The 24,594-nt window shown below is 42.8% G+C and overlaps 1 protein-coding gene across 1 annotated transcript in view; it reads right to left on the bottom strand.

Moving 5' to 3' along the window:
• Positions 1-22,953, bottom strand: part of WRNIP1 (WRN helicase interacting protein 1) — a 55,418-nt gene extending 32,465 nt beyond the window's left edge. The window contains exons 1-3 of the mRNA XM_056854980.1: positions 22,408-22,953; positions 3,066-3,257; positions 1,539-1,783 (exon numbers count right to left, since the gene is read on the bottom strand). Of these exons, the coding sequence (XP_056710958.1) occupies positions 1,539-1,783; positions 3,066-3,257; positions 22,408-22,953 (983 nt within the window). The remainder of the gene's footprint in view (positions 1-1,538; positions 1,784-3,065; positions 3,258-22,407) is intronic.
• Positions 22,954-24,594: the final 1,641 nt, after the last annotated feature.

Here is a 24,594-nt window from a genome sequence, read left to right as displayed (position 1 = left end):
CAGTGTGCATGGATTGTAAGAGGGTCTAATGAAACATAAAACCCTGGACAAGTGCAGCTGGAACAGTGATTTCTCTTTACCTACATTCTATCTGGAAATCGAGCCTCCAAAACTTGGCCAGGGAGTCACCCCCACCACAGCTGTGCCATTATATTAAGCCTGATATGCAGCACTGGTCTGCCCCACTCCTCCAATGCAGTTCTCATCCCGGTGCAATAAAAACAACAAATGGCCACACAATGATAGACATGATAGCCTAAATAAAGACACTGCATTCCTTTGTTCATTTGCGTAACTTATGCAATCTAGTTAGGAACTCAACCCACTCTTTTTCTTACATATGCTCTGAAGGAATAAAATCATATTTGCCGTACTTCCTTTTCAAAAATAATTTCAAACTATATTAATTGTACCCATTCTGTAGGGCTTTCACTTCATCAGTTTTAAAGGCAATACTCCTGGGTGTTTTGCTTTTTCCTGATCACTGAACAGCTACTTATGAAGGCAATACTAATACTGTCTTTAAAATCACTAGACTAAATGAGAGAGACGCTCCAATCCCCCCCAAAATGTTGTGCTTAAAAATCCCATAAAATCAATGGGAATTAAATTATGTCTGGAAAATTAGAAGGAAACTAGCATAGGGAGCCTGCAAGGTATAGTGGTTACAGTGTTGGACTAAGATCTGACAGATCCTTGTTCAGCCACAGAAAATCTCTGGGTGATCTTGGGCCAGTCACTCACTATAACTCAGCCTAATTCACTTCACAGGGTTGCTGTGCAGACAAAATGGAAGACAGGAGGAAAGTGGGTAGGATAAAAGTGTACTTAATTCATTAATTATGGTTGAATATTCCAAAATCTGTTTTTCCAGACTGAACTAATATTTTCTCTTATTTTTAAACTCCAAAACTTTCTGAGTGAGTTTGGAAGCAGACAGAAGAGTGAGTTTGGAAGCAGAAAAAAGTATTTTAATTGAAAACTCCTCTTTGGCTACCAGTTTTTAATTGTGCTGAAATGTTGGTCAATATCATTTTTAAATGGACAATTGATGGCTTCTAAACTGACTCTCAGTATTATGATGTAGACATGATTCTTCCTTTGCTTGTAGTCAGACAAGGTCCCTAGCACACAAGAGCGTTTTGACTGACAGGATCCAGACAAGTTAACATAAGGAAGTCCTGGCTAAAATTCTGTTGTTGATGGCAGATGCATCATATTACAAGTGCAGCACAAGAAAGAACAAATTCTCAACAGCAGAACAGATTTAAATATCCTATGGGCAGCTACAAAACTACTTTCCTCAAGCCAAGAAAGCAGGATTTTTGAAAAGCAGAATTGCCTTTGTATTATTCCCCCCCACATATATTTAGCACACACATACACACTTGGGGGGGGGGGCTCTGTTTACTAAGTTTTTTTTAATCCCTCCTACCCAATCGCCACTCCACAACTCTTGCTCATTTCTGCTCTGGCAGGCTGTCAATGGATTCTTTGGGTGGTGTGTGTTAACACGGTGCCATGCATGAAACACTCACTCAGAGATCTTGCTGTTGCTGCCATTCACTGAGCCAGCATGCTGCTCATCTGTGCTTAAAATCTGGATCCCCAAGGACTTGAGAGCTCTCATCAGAATAGCTTCCATTGCTTCCACTGAGAGCTTCTCGAGAACGATAACACGGCACCGGCTGAGTAGGGCAGAATTGACCTGGAACGAAGGATTTTCCGTAGTTGCTCCAATCAAGGTCACAGTCCCACACTCAATGTGAGGAAGGAAAGTATCCTGGCCATGGGAGGGAAACAGAAGAAATTGGTCCCCATCAGTGATAGCCTGAGGCATCCAATGTAAGTATCTTCTTTTATAACTACACCTGCATTTTTCATGTCTTTATATATATATTTATATAATACATGGGTACAGAAAAGAAAACAAGGGGGGGAAAGAATGGGGGAAAATCAAACACCCTTTATCAACTTTGAACTTAAATTATTAATTGCTAATCCTAGTTATTAGTTTGTCATTCTTCTCGATAGATGTATTTTTGACAGCTCACCCTGCTAAGCTAATAGCTTCACTCATTCTATTTAACTAGCAATGTTTCAGGGAAGTCCTTAGGTATCCCCATCAAGAACACAAAACAGTACTGGTATAAAGCAATCATTTTCTGAAGACACCATTCACTTCTGTCCCTTTTGCTTCATTGTTTGGGACAGAACAGCACCTCCATACACAAAATTACTGAAATGATAAGCAGAGAAAAGGAACTCTTTGGGGGCTCTTCCTGTGCCCCCAAGCCCACCAAGGATGACCTTAAGTCAGGTACTTTATAATTCTGATACAGAATCAAAACGTTTTTTTCTTTTGAATTCATGGTCAAACTTTAGAATATCTATTGGAGATCCATTGGTCATCCCATACATATTTTATAGTTTCCCACTCTGCCTACTGACGAAGGGTCTCTATTGCCCTTGTTTTTAGATCACTTTCAGTTACACTATTTTTTAAGGATCCAAATGCAACGTCTATAAAATAGTGTTACAATTACATCCTTAAAGCTTCTTCCCAGAGGCTGGGGAAATATGCTTTTAATGTGTTGTCTGGGGAAGGTAGATACATTAAAATACTGCAGCACTTGCCAGATTTCATATTCTAAGCTTGTGATTTAAACCCAGCTACAACATTTGTAGCGTTGCAAATCTAACTGTAATTCAGTTGCCAAACTCTATTAATGCATTTTCAATACAGATCAAAAGAAATGTGATCTAATAGCTTTGAAAATTGGGATTTGATCAGGGAGACCCAGAATCATGTCCTTGCTCAGCTATGAATTTCCCGAAGTAACCTTGGTCTGTTGCTCTCTCTAAGCTTAGCCTACCTCACAGAACTGGGAGAAAATGAAACTGCTCCCATCCACCAATGTATGCAATTCTGTCCTCCTTCCCAGGATAGCAAGAGACAAATTTGAATCCGTAGCAATATTGTCAAAAACAATGAGCAACACACTTCCAGAAGAAAGCCTTCTACGCATATCATCCTGAAGCTGAGACTTATTGCTGAGACTTACCTGCTGAGACTTATTGAAACGGTGTATTTCATCAATGAAAAGGATGGTTTTCCTCTTGAAGAGTCTCTTCTCATTTTGGGCTTGGGAGATGACTTCACGGACATCATTGGTTTTGGCACTAGTGGCTGATAATGCCACAAACCTTGTGCCTTTCTTCTTGCTGCCTTTTGCTATAATATGTGCTAGGGTAGTCTAAAACAAAGAAACAAGTCAGCATATTGATTTTGCTTTGGATACAGAAAATAGTGGGTTCAAGGTCGTTGAGAGGTAGACAACACATGGAAGGGAACCCAGTATTTATATAAGATATAGCTCAATAAATCAAGCTTAGGAGTTCTCCCAGTTGTTATTCGTTTTATTAATGGTCTTGTCTACTAAGACCACTGCGCACCACCTGTTGATGGTGTCTTAAAAATACACTCAGAAGGCACGGAAATATTTTTTAATCTTATTAAGAAACATATGAAGCAGCAAAGGACTTCCACACAGCTCCATATGAAGAGCTGCTGAGCCTGTGTATGTTTCCAACCCACAGCAGTGTCATATAGACGTTACACATATCAGTAGCGTATTTTGTAGATATAAACTTAATAGATATGAATCTTAAATGCATATGTATGTTCCGTTAAAATTATTTCCTGGCCTACACAAATGAAATATAATGCCAACACTTTATTGGCTGCCAGACAAACTGTTGATTTATCTTAAAGGGTGGTTATTTTGGTTTCCTCTCTCTGCCCTCTTCACAGGACACATTTATATGTCAGAGATTATTTATGAACAGTTCGGGGCAGTTCTTATTGCAGGCCTCTGCAGCTGGAGTTCTGTCAAGCCCAACACACCTTCAGCCACAAACTGTGGCCTGGCAGTACTTTCTGCCTCCGATTTTTGCAGTCCTCTCAATCACCCACATTCCTGGCAGACCACCACACAAGGATGGCTGAGATGACTGGCCATAATTTGTGTATACCCTCCTGGGTTATATGAAACCATTTTAGGTAAAATATTGGTGTTTATATCAAAATTCAACGTCAGTGTACTGAAGAAGAATGGATAACATCCAAGGGTACCTCAATGGGAAGTCCTGCCTAACCAACCTTTTGGAGTTCTCAGAGAAAGTGAACAAATACATAGATAATAGCGACCAGTAGACATTATATACTTGGACTTTCAAAGGGCTTGTGACAAGGTACCTCAACAAAGACTCCTGAGTACGCTTAGCAGTCATGGATTCAAAATTTGTGGATTCAAAATTGGTTAAATGACAAGAAGCTGAAAGTAGGAATAAATAGACAGTTCTTGCAATGGAAGGAAGGAAGCAGTCCAACAAGAATCAGTATTGGGGCCAGTGCTATTTAATTTGTTCATAAATGATCTGGAACTGGGGGTGATGGCCCACCATTGGACCTCTAGAGTAACTGGTTGGCCACTGTGTGTAACAGGATGTTGAACCAGATTGACCACTGATCTGATCCAATAGGGCTCCTCTTATGTACCTCCAGACTACATTTAAAGTGTATTTTTAAATAATGTGGTATGCTAGCCTGTCCTATGCTGTGCAAACTGAACTTTATCTAGTCTTACTAATCACAGTACAAATGTTCTTCTTTTCTCATGATATGGAGGCATCCTTGGTTCAATGCAGAGAGAATCCCTCTGCCTCATCTTTTATATTTATATGCCACTTTTCTTGCCCATTGGGGACTCAAAGCAGCTTACATTGTCTTTCTCCCCTCCTTCATTTTATCCTCACAGCAACTACCACGTGAGGTAGGTTAAGGTGAAATGCCAAGGTCCCATAGTGAGCTTGGATGGACGAGAGAGGATTCGAGCTGCAGCCTCCTAGATTCTGGTCCAACACTCTAACCACTACACTATGCTGGGGCTCTTTTCATCCTTTCCTATCTACTATAGTCAGCAAAATTAAAATTTATGAAAAAACCGAGAAGTGCATTGACATTGTTCAGGACAGCATTCAAAGTTCATTTAAAAGAACACTAGCTGGATTCTGTGGAATAAAATGAGAGAGTGACCAAAGTGAAGAAAAAAGGCAACTAGATAATACCCCCCAAAGCCCTTCTATTCATCAGCCAAACTTGTACTCATTTGTTCAAGGAACCACAGCCAGATAAACACGTGTGAGGCTATGGGAGACGACGACATTCTTCTGCCAAGTAGTAGGAATTTTCAGTGAAACAGGTGTAGGAGAAACAGCTGTCAAGACAGTAAACATATTAACAGTAGTCAGGGAAGTAGCAAGAAGTCTTGGAAATGTGTGGAGATGGTGGGGAGGGGGCAGCAGCCATGAGTATTTTAAAGTTTGACTCAAACAACTTGAGTTGATCCACCCTACAGCCAGCCTGCAAGATCCAAGTCTACGAACCAGATAGCGCTCTCAGGATTCAGTGTATTGTAGAAAGTCTAGGAGAAATAGACCATGCAATCTGACCCAGTCATGTTAATGGCGACAGGATGCAGACCTGAACAACATTGGCTCAAACAGACATACTGCAATAGCTTGGCTGCCATCTCAGTCCCTCAGATGTAAAACAGAAGCCAGCTTTCAAACTTTAAACTTACTCAGTACCATAGAGAGTCAGCGTGGTGTAGTGCTTTAGAGCAGCAGACTCCAATCTGCTCCATATGCAGCCTGCTGGGTGACCTTGGGCCAGTCACTGTTCTCTCAGAACTCTCTCAGCTCATGTGGAGACAGGCAATGGTAAACCACCTCTGAATGTCTATTGCCTTGAAAAGCCTATGGGATTGCCATAAGTCAGCTGTGACTTAATGGCACACACACACAGAGCTTTGCTTAGGAATGCACTGTTAGTCAAAGAAAGGAAAGTTTCCCCATAAATAATAGGGGCAGCAGAGGATATAGCTATGCAGAAAGGACAACTCTGTCTTCTTCACTGTGCTGAATCTGATCATTATTGTTTAAAATTAAAAGGTGGGTTTACCTGTCAGTATAACCATAATCAGTATAACCATAATTATCTGAAGTGAGTTGTGCATCACAAAAGCTCATACCCTGTCAGAAATTTTGTTAGTCAGTTTCAGTCACCTTTATTGGCATGATAATTTTGTTAGTCTTTAAGGTGCTACTGGACTCTTGCTCTTTTCTACTGCTACAGACAGACTAACATGGCTACCCATCATGATCTATCTCCATAATCAGCTATTTGACATTTATGGGTAAAACTACATAGTTTCATTCCTGTAATAAAAAGCAAGGCAACGGTGAGAATAAACTTGAAATAAAGACCAGTTTTGCACAATACCAAAGAAAGCTTGAACCTATGTAGGTTCAGGTCTTATCAGCTTTGTAGAAGATCCAAAAGGCCATTGTGGTGGCTATAGGGTAATAGAGAGTTGGGGGGGGGGGAAGGCACTGGAGCAACTGCCTTCTGGACTGAAGAATATCCAGTCGTCCACTCTGACCTCTCCTGTAGATTCTTTATACCCCAACTGTCCACAGTCAAATAAAAAGGGGGACACAAGCTCTAAATTAAATATTGGTAGTGTATAGAATAATAGAATCATAGAGTTAGAAGGGGCCATACAGGCCATCAAGTCCAACCCCCTGCTCAATGCAGGATCAGCCTAGAGCATCCCTGACAAATGCTTGTCCAGCCTCTGCTTAAAGACTGCCAGTGAGGGGGAGCTCACCACCTCCATAGGTAGCTGATTCCACTGTTGAACAACTCTTACTGTAAAAAACGTTTACTCTAAAAACTTTTTCCTAATATCCAGCCGGTACCTCTCCGTCTACAATTTAAACCCATTATTGTGAGTCCTATCCTCTGCTGCCAACAGGAACAGCTCCCTGCCCTCCTCTAAGTGACAGCCCTTCAAATACTTAAAGAGAACAATCATGTCCCCCCTCAATCTCCTCTTCTCCAGACTAAACATTCCCAACTCCCTCAGCCTTTCCATTTCCATTTATTTACTAGCTCCTTTGACCAAAGGTCTCAAGCTTAACCTCAGCCTTTCCTCATAGGGCTAAGTCTTCAGGCCCTTGGTCCTCTTCATCGCTCTCCTCTGCACCCGGCCTCCAGAACTGCACACAATACTCCAGATGTGGCCTGACCAATGCAGTGTACAGCAGAACTATGACATCTTGCGATTTTGACGTTATGCCTCTGTTGATGCACCCCAAGATCGCATTAGCTTTTTTTTGTTGCTGCGTCACATCGGCTACTCATATTTAACTTACTGTCCACTCATACCCCAAGATCTTGTTCAAACACACACTGCTACCCAGAAGTGTATCCCCCATCCAGTATGCATGACCCTCATTTTTGTTATCCAGATGTAGAACTCGGCACTTATCCTTGTTGAATTGCATCTTGTTCTCATCCGCCAACTTTTCCAGTGTGTCCAGATCTCGTTGAATTATATCTCTGTCTTCTGGTGTGTTCGCTGCTCCTCCCAACTGGTGTCATCTGCAAACTTAAAAAGTAGTCCCTCCACACCCTCATCCAGATCATTTATAAAAATATGGAAAAGTACCAGGCCCAGAACAGAATCCTGTGGCACTCCACTGGACACCTCACTCCATTCAGATGAAATGCCATTGACAACTAACCTTTGAGTGCAGATCTCCAACCAGTTCCCTATCCATCTAACTATCCTAGGGTCCATCCCACAGTCCTCTAGTTTACCCATTAGAACATCATGGGGAACCCTGTCAAAAGCCTTACTGAAATCTAGGTAAACAACATCAACTGCATTCCCTTAATCCTGAAAGCTCGTTGCTCTATCAAAGAACAAAACGAGGTTGATCCAGACAAACCATGTTGACTTCCCCAGATCACTGAGTTGTCTTTCAGATGCTCACAGATTGATCTCTTTAATATCTGTTCCCGTATCTTCCCTGGGACAGATGTCAAACTGACTGACCTGTAGTTTCCTGGGTCATCCTTCCTCCCTTTTTTGAAAATTGGGATAACCGCCCTCCTCCACTCTTGTGACACATCTCCCGTCCTCCAAGAGGTCTGGAACATGATGGACAAAGACTCTGCAAGCTCTCTAGAAAGTTCTTTGAGCACTCTAGGGTGCATACCATCTGGCCCAGGGGATTTGTACTCATCCCATGCAGCCAGGTGCTCCTCAAAAACCTCTCTGTTCATGTCAACCAGCAGCCCTGATGCCATTCCTTGCCTACAATAATTTCTAGATGAGCCCTCTGTCTTTTTCAGGTAAAAAACTGAGGCGAATAGGCATTGAGCCTACAAGCTATGTGCTCCATAAAGGTCTCTTGGAAACCTGCTAGATCATGGCTATACATATTTGTGAGGTTAACAAAGATCACATTTTCTGAGATATTTGACTTGACAGACAAGACACAAATGGAGATGAACAACAAAGGTATATTTAACAGAAAATAAAGTATTGAATAAGGTAAATATGAAGTGTGGATAACTTAAGTAAAGCTGTCTCTCAAATAAAGTAAGTATCCCCTGAGGGGAGATGTGATTCCCCTTCCTCTGGACAGGTTACCCCTGCAGGTTCAAGACTGCTCTTTTCCAACACAGAGCACCTTTCCACAGAACCTATACACACCAGTTAGGAATGATGGGCCCTTAACAGGTAAAATTCTTTCTACCGCTAAAACAAGCTTTCCTCCCTCAGCCACCCCTCACCCCAAACCCTAACTAAAAATCCAAATAAAACCCTGGCTAAGCTGACACTTCTTTCCAGAACACAAAATCCCTCCAAAAGAAAAAAAAAGCTTTTCTTTACCCTTCTTAAACTGAGGCTGGCCCACCCCATCCCATCCAGTGGAGTTCAATGGGCTCTGATCAGCTGACAATCACTTGGATTTGCATGAGGCCTAGATCACAAGGATTGGTTCAGAGCCCTAGAGGAGAGGCAGGATTTTTAAGGATGGTTAACACACACGTTGGAATTTATTCATGACTCCATTTTCTTTACTTTAGTGTGTAATACTCTGTAGTCCAGATTCTTTTGTAAACAAACAAAAAAAGAAATCCCAAAAGAAGAATTGCCTCCACCCAGCCAACAGCTGATAGCTCTACAGTGCAATCTAAGCAGAGTTGCCCCCTTCCAAGACCATTAAATCCAACAGGCTTAGAAGATAGGACTGCGCTGATAGTTTATCACAAATAATTTAATAATTATTTTGAGTTTTAAAGAAAAGAAATACCAATATATGGTTATGGCAACCAAAACTCAATGCAGTGGACTAGGTTGGTAAAACCTAGAAAAAAATAGAAAGAATGATGATCCAGCTCAGAGGACTAGAAAGTAGAAGTGCAATATGATAAGGTTAGTAATGCACTTTGTAGACAGGCAGGTCTGTATGGGGTTACTGCAACGAGGCCTCTCGAGACCCATTGCATCCAACACATGAGCATGTTTCTACAAATGATCTACTACCACCACCACAAATGATAGCAAAAGAATGGAAAAGAAAACTTCATGTTGTTATAAACACATTAACAGAAAATTGCCTCCCCCAGTTTTTTCCTCCAATTGCTGACCCAGAAGGCTGAAGGGAAGAGATCCTCAGCAGCTGGTGTGGGCAGGTGGTGACAAGCCTAAACACTGCTTGCAAAGATATTCTAAAGATCAGGATTACCGTAGCAGGTGTTCTGAACATGATCCTCTCCTAGATAGAAATTCTGACTCATTGGGGAGCAGCAGACACTCTAATTTGTTCCCTTGCTGGCAGCTCTCTCCCGCTTCAGCAACCTGGAGGAAAACTTGCCCAAAATAGGAAAGTTGTGGCTAACAAGAAGCCAGAATAAAAGCCAAGTCCAGTTTCTAGCCCAAACTCTTCTAATCCTAGGCACTGAAAGCCCATTCAACCATGCATACACTTTGCTGGATGACTATGGGATCAAGTGACAAACTGCCGTGTGAATGAGCCCCCAAACAAAACAAAACATCACAAACCAAACTTCATAGGACACAGGATGCTTTTCAGCACAGTCAAGTTGCACATTCAGCTACAATGATCAAATGATGAGCAAACAAGTGGATGGACATGAGCATGTAAACCAGCTCCTTGTTCCTTTGGGGAGAAGGAACCAGAGAAACAGAATCCTGTTATTTATATGCATAACGTTTGGCTGGTCAAACAGACCATATCAATAATCTTACTTACTTCTAGTTCATTTAGCACAGGCTGTTTTCCAGTTTTGATTTTAAAAACCAGAACGCCAGGAATACACCTGGTGAATAAAAGAAACACTGCTGCAACCCCTCAGGGATTGCAGAATCAGTCTTTCCGGGATGTATCTGATATTAACCAATAATGTGATCTTAACCAATAATGATAACCTGGTTTATGGGGTGGAAGGAGTGGGATCCTTAGGTGGGAATGACCTTATTCTCCTGGAGTTTGTTATACAGCTGAAAGGAGAAGCAAGGAGTAGCAGGACATGTATTCTGGATTTTTAAAAAGCTGATTTCAATACATTTAGGGAACTACTGGGGGTGATCCCGTGGGCAAGAATACTGAAAGAGAAGGGAGTGCATGAAGGATGGGAATTTCTTAGAAGTAAGATATTGAAGGCACAATTTCAATCAGTTCCAACGAGGAGAAAAAATGGTAGAGGTTGGAAGAAACCAGGGTGGATGTCTAAAGAACCTTTGGTTGAGATAGGATTTAAAAAGAACATGTACAAGAAATGGAAAAAGGGGGTAGTTAATACCCCTGCCTCTGGGGTATTAACTAACCCTCCCAACTTAGTGTCATCTGCAAATTTGATTATCATGTCCTCTATTCCATCATCATCCAATATTTATAAAAATATTAAATAGTACTGGTCCCAGGACAGACCCTGTGGCAATCCACTGGTCACTCCTCTCCAGGTTGAAGTTGTGCCATTAATGAGCACTCTTTTGTTGGTCAACCAATTACCAATCCACCTAACAGTAGCAGTTAGGTCTGGAATCTATGCCCTATGAGGAGAGACTTAAGGAGTTGGGTTTGTTTAGAGAAGAGAAGGTTAAGGGGTGACATGATAGCCATGTTTAAATATTTGAAGGGGTGCCATGTTAATGAGGGAACTAGCTTGTTCTCGGTTGCTTCAGAGACTAAGACGCGGAGTAATGGATTTAAACTAAGAGAAAAGCGATTCCCCCAAAACATTAGGAAGAACTTTCTGACGGTGAGGGTGGTTTGACGGTGGAATGCCCTGCCTCAGGGGATGGAGGGTGGAGTCCCCGTCTTTGGAGGTCTTTAAGCAGAGGCTGGATGGCTATCTGTCGAGAGAGCTTTGATTGTGGGATCCTGCATGGCAAGGGGTTGGACTTGATGGCCCTTGTGGTCTATTCCAACCTTGTGTGATTTTGTGATTTGTATCCCACCCTCCCCCGGCAGACCGGACTCAGGGCGGCTAACATCAAGTGAATATATGTACTAAAAATACAAGTAAAAATAATCTAAAACATCACTAATTAATCAATCCCATACAGATGGCACCCTGACTACTCCCACCTTAGAGAGGATGTTATAAAATGTGGTTTTTTATCAGTACCTACTATTGATATCACCCAATCTGTTGGGGGGAGGCGAATAGAGGATGGAGATAGACAGGGAAAACCCAACCAGGAACAAAGGGAGGGAAGAGGGAACAAGAGAAAAAAGGAAAAAGAAGGAATAAAGGGGGTAAGGAAAGCCAGGCTGTAGATTTATTACCGTTACTGTGCTCCACCATAAACTTGGTGGAACATCTCCGTCTTACAGGCCCTGCAGTATTGGGTTAAATCCCACAGGGCCCGGGTCTCATTAGACAGAGAGTTCCACCAGGTTGGGGCCAGGGCTGACAAAGCCCTGGCTCTGGTTGAGGACAGCTGGATAGTTTTAGGGCCAGGGATTACCAAGAGATTTGTTCCCACAAAGCATAATGCTCTCTGAGGGGTATATTGTGCGAGGTGGTTACACAAATACAATGTTCCCAGACCATTTAGGGTGTTAAAGGTTAATACCAAAACCTTGAACTTGATTTGGTACTCCACCTGGAGCCAGTGCAGCAGGTAGAGCACCAGCTGTACATGGGCTCTAAACGGGGTCCCTGTAGAACCCACACTGCCAAATTCTGGACGAGTTGGAGTTTCTGGATCAGTCTCAAGGGCAGCAGTGCATAGAGCAAGTTACAGAAGTCTAATCTTGAGGTGACTGTTGCAAGAAAGCAAGAAAACACTGGATAGAAATCCATGATGAAATGAAAAAAGGGTTTACAAATAAAGTTTGTGATGGATCCTAAAAGTATGTTAATATATTACCTAGCAATATGCCAAAAATTTACAATGAATTATTCAAAAACATAGTAACAGCGGCAAGAATAATATTTGCAGCAAAGTGGAAAGCAGGCAAATGCTCAAACCTGGAAGAATAGAAAAACAAATTTGCAGAATATGGTGTCATGGGAAGTCTAACATCCTACATACATGACAGACCAAGATTGGAATTCAGGAAAAATGAAATGCCTTTTACACGTATATGGCAGGAGGCTCAGATGAGAATTAAAGTAAAAAGGGAAAGATTTAAGAAAGAAATGTTTTTAAAAAACTTTTTGATAAGCAAATGTAGATGAAAATAAGACTAAGAGTTATTGTGAAAGCAATGTAATGAAACCTAGTATAGAAACAAATAATTAGAAATTTATGTAATAAGTTCTACATATGATAGCAAATTTACTGATTGTTCCTTTATGTTGCAATAACAATGAATTGTTTAAATTTGGTACCAATAGCTATGGAAAAGGAAGTATCATAATTTAATTTGGCAGTTTGTCAGAAATCATCTCAACATGCATACAAAGAAAGGCAGGATGTGTGGTATACCTGCTCTTTGCATGTGCCCACTAGCGGCAGGGTGGGCTCCATAATCCCTCTTGATGGACCCAACCCTTGCATTGAAGACCCTGTAAAGGGTTTGGACCATGAAGTAGCATAAAAAGTACTCTATGAACTCTACAGAAAATCACTTTAGTGTGTTTTCAGTGGTGATATGTATTCAGTCATCATAATAGAAGTATAATTTTGGCAGTATTTCCATTTTGGGACCACCATTAGTTGGTGGCTGGGCTGAGAGAGAATTCTTCCTTCTTAAAATTTAACTGGCCATTATGCAACTATATTCGTTTGGCACTCAGAAGTAAAATCTGTTCCTCCCAACAACGCACACAAGGAGGATCAAGTTCAATTCAGTCATGTATAAGTATTCCAGAATTCATTCCTTTGATTTTTTCTCTTCCATAACTCCATGGGAGCCATACCTGATCATCCTCTCTCCATATGCTATCAACTTGCTTCCTACAAAGGAAGCAGCAACAACCTGTTTCATTCAAACAGATAAAGAGAAATATCAGAATGACACACAGCCTAAACTACCACTACTAAACTGAAAGTCAACCTTAACCTTGGATCTTAATACATACAGATAGGGCCATCATCATATTCTTGCATCTCTAATAGATGTCATTGGTCATTTACACATGGTCGCTGTAGCCTCCTTTATTCCCTGTTTCAGCCAGGATCAAAGTAACCTGGGTTGGGGGAAACTGTTTGCATTGGCTGGAATGATCAGGGACGAAACAGTGTGCTGATGGAGGCATGAATACAGAAAAGCAGTCTCCCAAGTTCAAATCAAGCCCCACCCCTTTAAATGCTGCTCTGTAATTGGCTTACCTTGCGAGAGAAGATCTCATTCCCCCCAAACCCAACTGCATAAAGAAGCATTTTAAGAACAAAAAACAGAGCAATCTTAAAGAAGGGGGGGGGGAATCCAAGCCTCGTTTTAAAAAAGCCTTTCTTTTGCTCAGAAAGTGCTCTGAGGTGGCAGGAAGCACTTGAATGCCTGCCTCTTTACACACTGCTTCGTGATTGGCTGTGAGAGAAGCCAATCTTCTGTGCATCCCGTTTGGCTTTCTTCATGCTGCCTTGCAGAGGGGTTTGGAAAAGGGTGGGCCAAGCTCAACCCGAGAAAGTTGTATGCTCGCTCAGTTATTCTGGAATGAGCCAGGCGGAACTGTTTAATTTGGGCCAGAAGAAGAATGGGAAAAGCTGGGTTCATTTTGCATTGAAACAGGGTTGAGCCGACAAGGAATGAGGTAACGTGCGTTCAGAAAAATTTGATTCTGGCTGAAACAGAGAATAAAGGAGGCTACAGCGACCATGCGTAAATGATCACTGACAACTAAAGTGGCAAGCCAGAAGGATCAAGAAATACTATAGTGAGACTGCATCCCCATCTATAAGAGGCAATGGGTGGAGTTTGCTGGTCATTTTCTGATGAACAAGCAGTTCCAATAAAAGATTGCCAAGAAAGTACCCCAGATGCATTTAAATTTGTCACAAGGAGATCTGGGATAAAACCCAAAGAAAACTGGAAGATAAAAATAAGCCAACGGAAACCTAATATGCCTGTTGCTTCAAAGTCAACACATTTCTGCCACTCTTATCTACACTGATTTAGTGCAAGAGCAGGTGGTTTGCACTCTTCCAGTTAATTTTCTTAAATAATAGCATGTCAGACATTGACAGTACAACTCTATGCAAAGTTACTGGAATCGAAGCCCACTGATTTCAGTAAGCTTACACTGGAGCAACCCTGCACAGCATTCCACTGTCACTTACCCAGCATTTTGAACAATATACTTATCAAAACCAAAGATTTTTTTTCTTGTTTTTTTTTTAAAGGATACCCACATGGAAATACCAAACCTGGCTTTGGCAGCCCTGAAGTTCATTTGCAACACTTAAGTTATTCTGTGCTTGGGTTGCAGCAGTGGATCTTCCTTGGCTGTCTCACAACTAAAATTGGGTGCCCCATGGCAGACAAGCAAAAATCTAAATCTCGCACATTAAAGGGTCATAAATCACAGCACAGCTTACTCAGATTGCAAGCTTGTGTTTAAGCAGCTGGACCATTAAAGACAGCCATGAGAGCTTTTTAAATTTTAAAAGGCGTTTTAAATTTTAAAAGGCGTCTAGTTTTAGTCATATATCGTATGAATTTTGACTGTATAATGCTCTTGTAAGCTGCTCTGAACCTGACTTGTCAGGATAGAGAGGCCTAAAAATCCAATAAATTATTAATATTAAATAATAACAATAATTTGCAGTCAAGCCCAACAAATGAAACTAACTAGTTTGTGATACATGTCCTTGGCCACACTCATAATATTGGGTTCAGGTTTGAATTCCAAACATGCACTTTATTTCAACCCATATATTGTTCCCTTATGATCTACAAGGTTGATGATCAGCCCAGGTTTCTTAGCTGGCTTTCTAGAGTGAGCACGGATGTTCTGGAGGAAACTACTCTTTGATGCTTGTTCAGGTGTTACAGCATCAAAACATGACGTTTCATCCAGATTTGTCCTTTTCACACCATTGCTTTATTTATTTACATCCCACCTTTCTCCTCGCTGGAGACCCAAAGCAACGAACAGTCTCCCTTTCTTCATTTTATCCTCACAACCACCCTGAGAGGTAGGTTAGGAGGAAAGTGTATAACTGGCCCAAGGTCATCCAGCAAGTGTCCATGGCACAGTGGGCACTCATTCTCCTAGATCCTAGTCCAACATTCTAACCACTATACAATGCTGCCTCACATTTCCAATCATTGCAGTTTATTTACATTCTTCTAAACCTGCCTGTGTCCTCTACAGACCCAAAGAGGCTTACAATATAATTAAAACAAGATCAGTTAAGGACATAAGAAGAGCCCTGCTGGATCAAACTGGTGATCCAACTAGTCCAGAATCCTGTTGCCCTGGAGGGCCAATAAATAGGGCACAGGGGCTAAAGCCTTCCCCTGATGCTGCCTCCTAGCACTACTATTCAGAGATCTGCAGCCTCTGAATATAGAGTTTCCCTTTACTCACCATGTTTAGCAGCCACTGATGGGCCTATCAACCATTTTCTCCACGCTATGCATAATTCAGAAGGATTCCAAACAGCCCACAAGTACACGTCAGATAAAACTCCTTTAAGAACCTAACCATCTACAGGGGGGAAAAATCATAGAAACTTCATCCTTGAATATTTTCTGAAACTGTAACAGAGAGGAAGCCTTTCCAAAGGGTATTCCATAAAGAAGGAGCAACCACTGTGATTAGCCCAAGGACACCCAGCTGGCTTCATGTCTAGGAGTGGGGAAACCAACCCGGTTCAGCAGATTAGAGTCCGCTGCTCATGTGGAGGAGTGGGGAATCAAACCCAGTTCTCCAGATTAGAGTCCACTACTCCTAACCTTGGGAGGTTAGAGATTAGACTCTACCGCACCTCCTCGGAAGGTGGTAAACTCTCCTGCCCTGGAGGTTTTAAAGAAGAGGTTAGATGGCCATCTGTCAGCAAATGCTGATTCAAAGGGGTCACTTATTAAATTTGCAGATGATACTTAATTGGGAAGGGTAGCAAATACGGTAGAAGACAGAGGCAGGATACAGGATTATCTTGATAGGCTGGAGAATTGGGCTAAAACCAATAAAATGCATTTCAACAGAGATCAATGTAAAGTTCTACATTTAGGTAGAAAAAATTAAATGCATAATTATAGAATGGGGGAGACTTGTCTCAGCAGTAGTGTGTACAAAAGGATCTGGGGGTCTTAGTAGACCAAACATTGAACATGAGTCAGCAGTGTGATGCGGTAGCTAAAAAGGCAAATCTTGGGCTGTATCAACAGAAGTATAGTGTCCAGCAAAGTGATGGTATCGCTTTACTCTGCTCTGGTTAGACCTCACCTAGAGTATTGTGTTCAGTTTTGTGCACCACAGTTTAAGAAGGATGAAGACAAGCTGGAACATGTCTAGAGGAGGGCAACAAAGATGGGTCTGGAGACCAAGTCCTATGAGGAAAGGTTGAAGGAGCTGGGTATGTTTAGCCTGAAGAGGAGAAGACTGAGTGGGGATATGATAACCATCTACAAGTACTTGAAGGGGTGTCATATAGAGGATGGTGCCGAGTTGTTTTCTGTTGCTCCAAAAGGTCAGACCAGAACCAACAGGTTGAGATTAAATCAAAAGTTTCCACCTAGATATTAGGAAGAATTTTCTAACCGTTAGAGCAGTTCCTCAGTTGAACTGGCTTACTCGGGAGGTGGTAAGCTCTCCTTCCCTGGAGGTTTTAAAGAAGAGGCTAGATGGCCATCTGTCAGCAATGCTGATTCTATAACCTTAGGCAGCTCATGAGAGAGAGAGCACCTTCGCCATCTTCTGGGCATGAAGTATGGGTCACTAGGGGTGTGGGGGGGAGGTAGTTGTGAATATCCTGCATTGTGCAGAGGGTGACCCTGGTGATCCCTTCCAACTCTGATTCTATGACGTTAAGCAGATGATGAGAGGGCATCTTGGCCGTCTTCTGGACATGGAGTAGGGCTCACTGGGTGTGTGTGGGGTAGCTGTAAATGTCCTGCATTGTGCAGGGCGTTGGACTAGATGACCCTGGTGGTCCTTTCCAACGTTATGATTCTAACCACCACTGTATAAACTACACCACGCTGGTGTAATCAGCCTACATGAGGGGATAACCGACAAGCCCTAATCAGAAGAGCCGAATTATCATCTAGGATGGATTTACAAACGCTTTGTCAAAGTCAGGCTCCTTGTACTCCAGTCGAAATAATGGTCCTGTTCAGAGTTACTGTCAATATTGTAACAGAATAATTAAAACAATGAAGAGTAATAAGAGTGTTCAAGGAGGTGGGCGCAAATAGGATGAAAAAAATTAATTCTAAACTTGGGATAGATACACATTGCTGAAAAGCTACATTTAGTTTGGCGTTAGGAGAAGCTGTACTCTGTACCTTCTGCTACTTGGTAGCGATTCAAATTTGATAGAAGAATTAGAAACCAAGATTAACCATTTTGTAGCTTTTACTTCTTTGATATAAATTCCTCTCTTTGTGCCTTCTTACTATGATCCTGGCCTGCCTTTCTCAAGCAATGTAAATGCCATAGTCCTGTAGGCCAAAAAGTGCATGCTATTGCTGCTACCCTTTTAGGGGAGCTGAGTGGTTAGAGAATGAAAGCTGGCAAAACTACAACTTGATACCTCAGATAGATTTTCCCCCCATAATGCACAAAAGTCCCATTACTCTAATCCACCAGGAGGCAGCAGCTGTTAACTTTGTACATGTTTTAAAATGAGATTAGTACCAGGGCCAGTTTTGGAGCAACCAGACCAACTATGCAATCCTAGGAGCACTTTTTTGGGAAATAGCCCCGTTAAACAGACCTGAGTAGGGTTAGGGTAAACCCGTTTAGGATGGCACTTCAAGGAACTCAGAGTTCATGTTTACTCAGAAGTCCCATCCAACGGGATTTGCTCTTCCACAAAACCCTTTAAGAGCCTTTATTCATCCAAGTCACAAAAGCCTTATGAGGATAAGATTAGTTTTAATAACTAAGCTGAGTGGCCTTGGGCCTACCTCAGAGAAGACAAACATGATAAAAGAGTGTACAGAACTTTGTACTTTACGGCAGAAAATATACACACACTGACGTATCCCCCTCTGAATTCAGTGAGACTAATATCTGAGTAAATCGGCATTCGATGGGACTGCCAAAAATACGATGTAAATAAACTCTTCATAAAATGAAGTATGGATTATGTTTTCCTTTTGTAGTGAAAAGGATTAGAAGTAACTGTATCTCTACATCCTGATTTCACAACATCCTATTTTGACAGTTAGGTATCATTCAGTCTCTGCTCACCAAGACATTCATTCTCAATTGTTATGTATCATTTTATAGGTTGAGTAATTCTAAACTGGAAATGTTCTGAATGGTAGACACAGATCACTCTTCTGCACATTCTCTAGAGATCACCTAACAAATTATTCAACGCTGTCTTCACTCCACAAGATTAACACCCTTTATTTAGATTTCTTGCCTACGTCACTGGGAGAGATGACAACTGTTAGCACACAAGCCAATAAGACCAATCAAATAAAGCCTCCATGAAAATGTCATATATTGTATTCTAAAAATTGAAAATTTACCCATTATCAACTTTACCACGGATCTCAAAAGCAGACCCAAAGAAGAAAGATTTACACCGCTAGAGAAATATTCAGAGCTCCTTCACACGCTATGGAAGTTAACAGGTACAAGCCAGTATACCTTGTGTATTCCTATTATGCTATTCCATGTGAGAGACCACATTTTGACCACTTGTGCAAGGAGCATCAATCTATATAGGATCCCTCCAGTAAAAGATTAGTGTGACTTTCAGACAATAACACTGAATGCATTATGTTTTGTCCTGTGTACTGATTAGTATTATCTCCTACTTTGTAGGGTTGTTCTTGCTTATTTTAATCTTCTGTTTTGTTCTTTACTTGTTTGATTTGTTTTATGGATAGGAAATGTTATTGTTTTAACTTGTAAGGTGTCTTGGGCATTTTTTTTAAATGAAAAGGACAGCTTGAAAATATCACCAACTAATAAATAAATAGTGAGGCAGCAGCAGAGGTTCACACCACAGAAAAGCATAATTCTGCTGTTTTCTCCAGTCTGTGCAGCAGTTCACAGGCTTACAGTCTACAGAATCCTACATGTTTTACACAGAAGAAAGCCCCCTTAAACTTATTTCCAAGTAAGCAGCCGTAAGATTCTAACCCTCTCCTAGCAAGTCTCTTCAAATTTAGTTACGAGACAACCACTAAGATCCTTTGTACTTACTTCTTAACCGATATTTTTCTGCCCTTTAACTGCATGCTTATGGCCAATGTTGAAATTCCGATCCATGGCAATGATTTATGTCTATAATTGTACTTACAAGAACACATGTGAATAGCTTTTACTTCCCCACAGTTAGTTAGGACAGTGTGTCTTGGTACATCTATTCACACATATTTCTCCTCTCTCTTCTTAGTAGAGGTTTCTGCTAGGAGTGTTTATTTGGGTTTAGAATGAGTACTTTGTTTAGCAGCTCCTTCATTCGTATTGGTTGGTAACCTATTCAATGAAATCAGAGGTTTGACTCCCATTTTTGAAGTATCTAAAGGGAAAAAATCCCTAAATGCTGTAGAAATTGACGCTTTTTCAGTATCAAAGAAGGAATCCATGAGGTATTAAAATATGGTCACGATGAATTGGGCTATAAGATTAACATAAGAGAGTCCTAGCAAGTAACAGAAGTGTCCCTTTGCCTTCCATTAGAAGACCAGTCTATCCATTATCCCTTAAATTTATAAATATCACGGACTATAACTTTTGGTACTAAAATCAATGCGGTGGAGAATTCAGGGGCATGTGCTAATCTGGGTTGGTTCTCTTTTAATAAATGAAAGGTTTGACTCCGTAAATTGTTTATAGGATGCAATTCTCCCTGTTCCACATTTTGGACCTACAAAGTTTGAGGTACCGGGCTGTTTACAAAAAAGCTGGAGTAATGGGTCAAGCGTCTCATAAATTTTACTCACAGTCTGAGCTACTAAAATATTTGGGAAGTCAAAAATTCAAAGTCCTTGGAGCAAACCTTTAAATATTGTTCTTTGGTGAAATCTGTTCCTGGTGGCTTAGATGTTGAGGAAAGAGATATTTTAGTCTCATTAGTAATACTTGTAGCTCAGTGGATCCCAAAGTAGGCAGTATCACCCCCTGGGGGTGGTAGGATTACCTATGGGGGCACTAAGAGGCAAGGGGGCAGCAGGGGGCACTAGAGGTGGGCCCCTTCAACTGTGTTGTTGGATAGGGTAGGGGGCACTGGGGTTGAGTTTATGGAACCAAGGGGGAAGTGGCCTGAAAGGTTTGGGAACCACTGTTGTAGCTGTTAAGTGGAGCTTTATCATTGGGGAGTAAAGGTAAATGATGAGCTCAAATCACACATATTTCTAAGAATGCACATACATAATGCTGCCTGACCCACCCCCATGAAGACAGGGAATATCCAAAAGTTATTCACACTTCTGCTACCTATATTGGAAACAGTATAGGATCCCTATTTTTGTTATGTTTGGATGAACAAAGACAAGGATAGCTTCCACAAGGCAAAGGAGAAAGTACCTTCTCTTGACTTCCTCCTCTTACATAGATGTTTTCCCATGGTTTGGGTTCCAAACTGCAGTATTTTTTCCCTCTCCATGCTTCCTTACAATTTCATTTTCCATTTATTGACTTTCCGTAATTTATAGACTTTCCGTAGTTTCTTCATTGTTTCTCTGTCCTTACCCAAATTGGATTAAAGTCAGCTTGAGAAAGCATGGAGAACCAATGAGGAAACAAAGAAAGACAACAAGTTGGGAGCGATGTCATGAGAAAGCTTGAAGAAAAACCAATGCAGCTTGGAAACTCCAGGATAACCTCAATGTAAAAGGACCAATTTTCATATATGGAACAGCTGCTCCATGCAGATGGCCATTTTGTGTCAACTCTTTGCCTCAAAAACAGGGGAAAGTGTTTCACAATGTGGCGTCAGTGTATATGACATGATTTGTGAAGGAGGATAATCACTCCCACACACACCTCTACCACTTGAAGACTCCCACCAACCCGAGATGAACTGGGCCTTAAAACTCTTTGGCCATTTATTCATGGAAGGTTTTGCATTGGACTTGCCACTCTTTAGATGCACTTCTTCCCCATCCATATTCTCAAAACTCAACAATAAGCCGCCATGCAGAGTTTTGAGAATTCAGATGGGGAAAACGTGCATCTATAGAGTGACAAATCCAAGGCAAAACCTTCCATGAAAATTCAGTGCTTCTGTTAAGGTGCCTTCTTTGCACAAAAATAAAAAGAGTGTGGCTCTTGGTCTGCAGCAGAGCAGCGTCACAACTGAGAAGTGCTGGGATCCATGCTGGTACATAACGCGCTCTGGGATACCCCTCCATAGGACAACCGCTCAAGCGGTGGTTACCTAAGTAGCCATGGGAAGGAATCGACTCTGCGTATGTTCAGAGGCGCGTCATCAAATTGTGATCACCCCTTTCAGGGTTAGGGTTTTGATGGGCGCAAAGCAAAAACCCTGGGGCTTAGGCCAACTAAGGCACCAACTAAGTCCTGGCTGGGATGCTGAGATTGTGCCGGGACGAAAGGAAGCGAGGGAGGAGGGCAGCAACTGGGGGCCACTCACCTTGCCGCAGCCAGGCGGCCCCCAGAGAATGAGGGAGGGGATTTCGTGGGCTTCCAGCAGGGGCCCACGAAATCCCCTAAGTAGCCATGGGAAGGAATTGACTCTGCATATGTTCAGAGGCGCGTCATCAAATTGTGATCACCCCTTTCAGGGTTAGGGTTTTGACGGGCGCAAAGCAAAAACCCTGGGGCTTAGGCCTGGCACCAACTAAGTCCTGGCTGGGATGCTGAGATGGGGACAGGGAGGGAGGGAGGGAGGGCAGCAACTGGGGGCCACTCACCTTGCCACAGCCAGGCGGCCCCCAGAGGATGAGGGAGGGGATTTCGTGGGCCTCCAGCAGGGGCCGCAAAAGCGTCTGCTCCCCCACCACCTGGCTCTGCCCCATGTAGTCCCCCAAGGTGTCCGGCCGCAGCTTGTCCGCCAGGGGCTTCCCTTCCAGTTGCCGGGCCAGGCTCCCGCCGCCCAGCTCCGGAACCGAAGCGTGGGGGCCGGTGCCAGGACCCTCCCCGCCCGGCGGCTTCTCCGGGCCCGGGGTCGGAGGCGCGGCGGGGCTCCCCGGGGGGGCCCTCGCCCCGGAGAGCCTCCCCTTCTGGAAAAGGGAAAACACCGCCGGGGGGCTGCGGCGGCCGCCCTCGGGAGGCCTGGAGAGGCGCGTTTTCTTCTTGCAGGGCTGCTGCAGGCCTTCCTCCCCCTCGGGGAGGGGCTCCCCTCCCTCCGTCCCCTGTAAACACCTGTCCAGGTGCAGGTTGATGCTGGGGGCCGGGAGCTCGCGGGAGCAAACGGGGCAGCTCACGAGGGGCTCTCGCCCACCCCCGGCCCCGTCCATTTCCCGGCAGAGAGGAGACCCCCCGCGGAATGGACACTGAGCAGCTGCTGCTGCCTCCCGGGGAGGGGCGCCGCCGGAAACGCTTCCCGCCAAGAGGTCGCTCGCGAACGGAAAAGGCTTCCGGCGCCGGGCGAACGAGCAGCCAGAGCGGCCCGGCGGGAAGGGGAGGAAAGGAAGCGCCTCCTGTTCCTAGGGGCGCCTTCGGCGCGCGGGCCCCTGGGAGTTGTAGTCCTTCGCGGCTGGCGGATGAAAGTTCTATGGGGCGTTTTGATGCCGTTCGTTCACGGTGGGCGGCCGTGTTAGTCTGTCTGCAGGAGTCGAAAAGGGCCAGAGTCCAGTCGCACCTTAAAGACTAACAAAAATGTTTTCTGTAGTAGCAAAGAGCAAAAGTCCAGTAGCACCTTAAAGACTAACAAAAATGATTTATGTAGTAGAAAAGAGCAAAAGTCCAGTGGCACCTTAAAGACTAACAAAGATGTTTTCTGTAGTAGAAAAGAGCAAAAGTCCAGCAGCACCTTAAAGACTAACAAAAATATTTTCTGTAGTAGCAAAGAGCAAAAGTCCAGTAGCACCTTAAAGACTAACAAAAATGATTTATGTAGTAGAAAAGAGCAAAAGTCCAGTGGCACCTTAAAGACTAACAAAAATGTTTTCTGTAGTAGAAAAGAGCAAAAGTCCAGCAGCACCTTAAAGACTAACAAAAATATTTTCTGTAGAAGAGCAAAAGTCCAGCAGCACCTTAAAGACTAACAAAAATATTTTCTGTAGAAGAGCAAAAGTCCAGCAGCACCTTAAAGACTAACAAAAATATTTTCTGTAGTAGAAAAGAGCAAGAGTCCAGTCGCACCTTAAAGACTAACAAAAATGTTTTCTGGTGCTTTAAGGTGCTACTGGACTCTTGCTCTTTTCTACTACTGCAGACAGACTAACACGGCGACCCACTGTGAAAAATATTTTCTGGTAGGGTATGAGCTTTCGTGAGCCACAGCTCACTTCTTCGGATACAGCTAGAATGTGAATCCATCTGTCTTTAAGTAGTGGAGAGTGAATTCAGACAAGCATTAGTATGTAAATGTTAACAGTATGTACATGTGAATAGCAGGCGTGATGGGATTAGGGGTGGTATGCAGAAGAGTCTGTGATGTCCAGGGGAGAGATGGGTGTGGAGAAATCAGCATTGGTAATGGGCCATGAATGCAAGGTCTTTATTCGGCCCAGGTAAATGCATTGACTTTAGTTTGAATATCAACTGTAATTCAGCAGTTTCTCTTTCCAATCTCCCTTTGAAATTCCTTTGTAAGAGAACGGCTACTCTTAAATCTGCAACAGGATGTCCTGGAAGGTTGAAATGTTCTCCCACTGGTTTTTGAATATTGTGGTTTCCGATGTCAGGCTTATGTCCATTTAATCTTTGTCTAAGAGACTGGCCTGATGCCGTTAAGGAAAGGAGGAGCGCCGTTAGGGGCTTGAAGCGCGGTTTTTCGTTTCCTCAAATTCCAGCCGCGCTGAGAATTGCCGCCATGAGATCTGAAAAAGAAGGACGCTAATGCTTCTGGGTTATTTTAAATACATAAAGCCAGGATTCCCAGGCCATAATCAGTTTGCGTAGCCAAGCCTTGCTCGTGATTCCCTGCCTCTGTG

The sequence above is a fragment of the Euleptes europaea genome, chromosome 8 (genome assembly GCF_029931775.1).
Source record: "Euleptes europaea isolate rEulEur1 chromosome 8, rEulEur1.hap1, whole genome shotgun sequence".
NCBI classification, from domain to species: domain Eukaryota; kingdom Metazoa; phylum Chordata; class Lepidosauria; order Squamata; family Sphaerodactylidae; genus Euleptes; species Euleptes europaea.
This window is presented reverse-complemented; position numbering and strand designations above follow the sequence as displayed.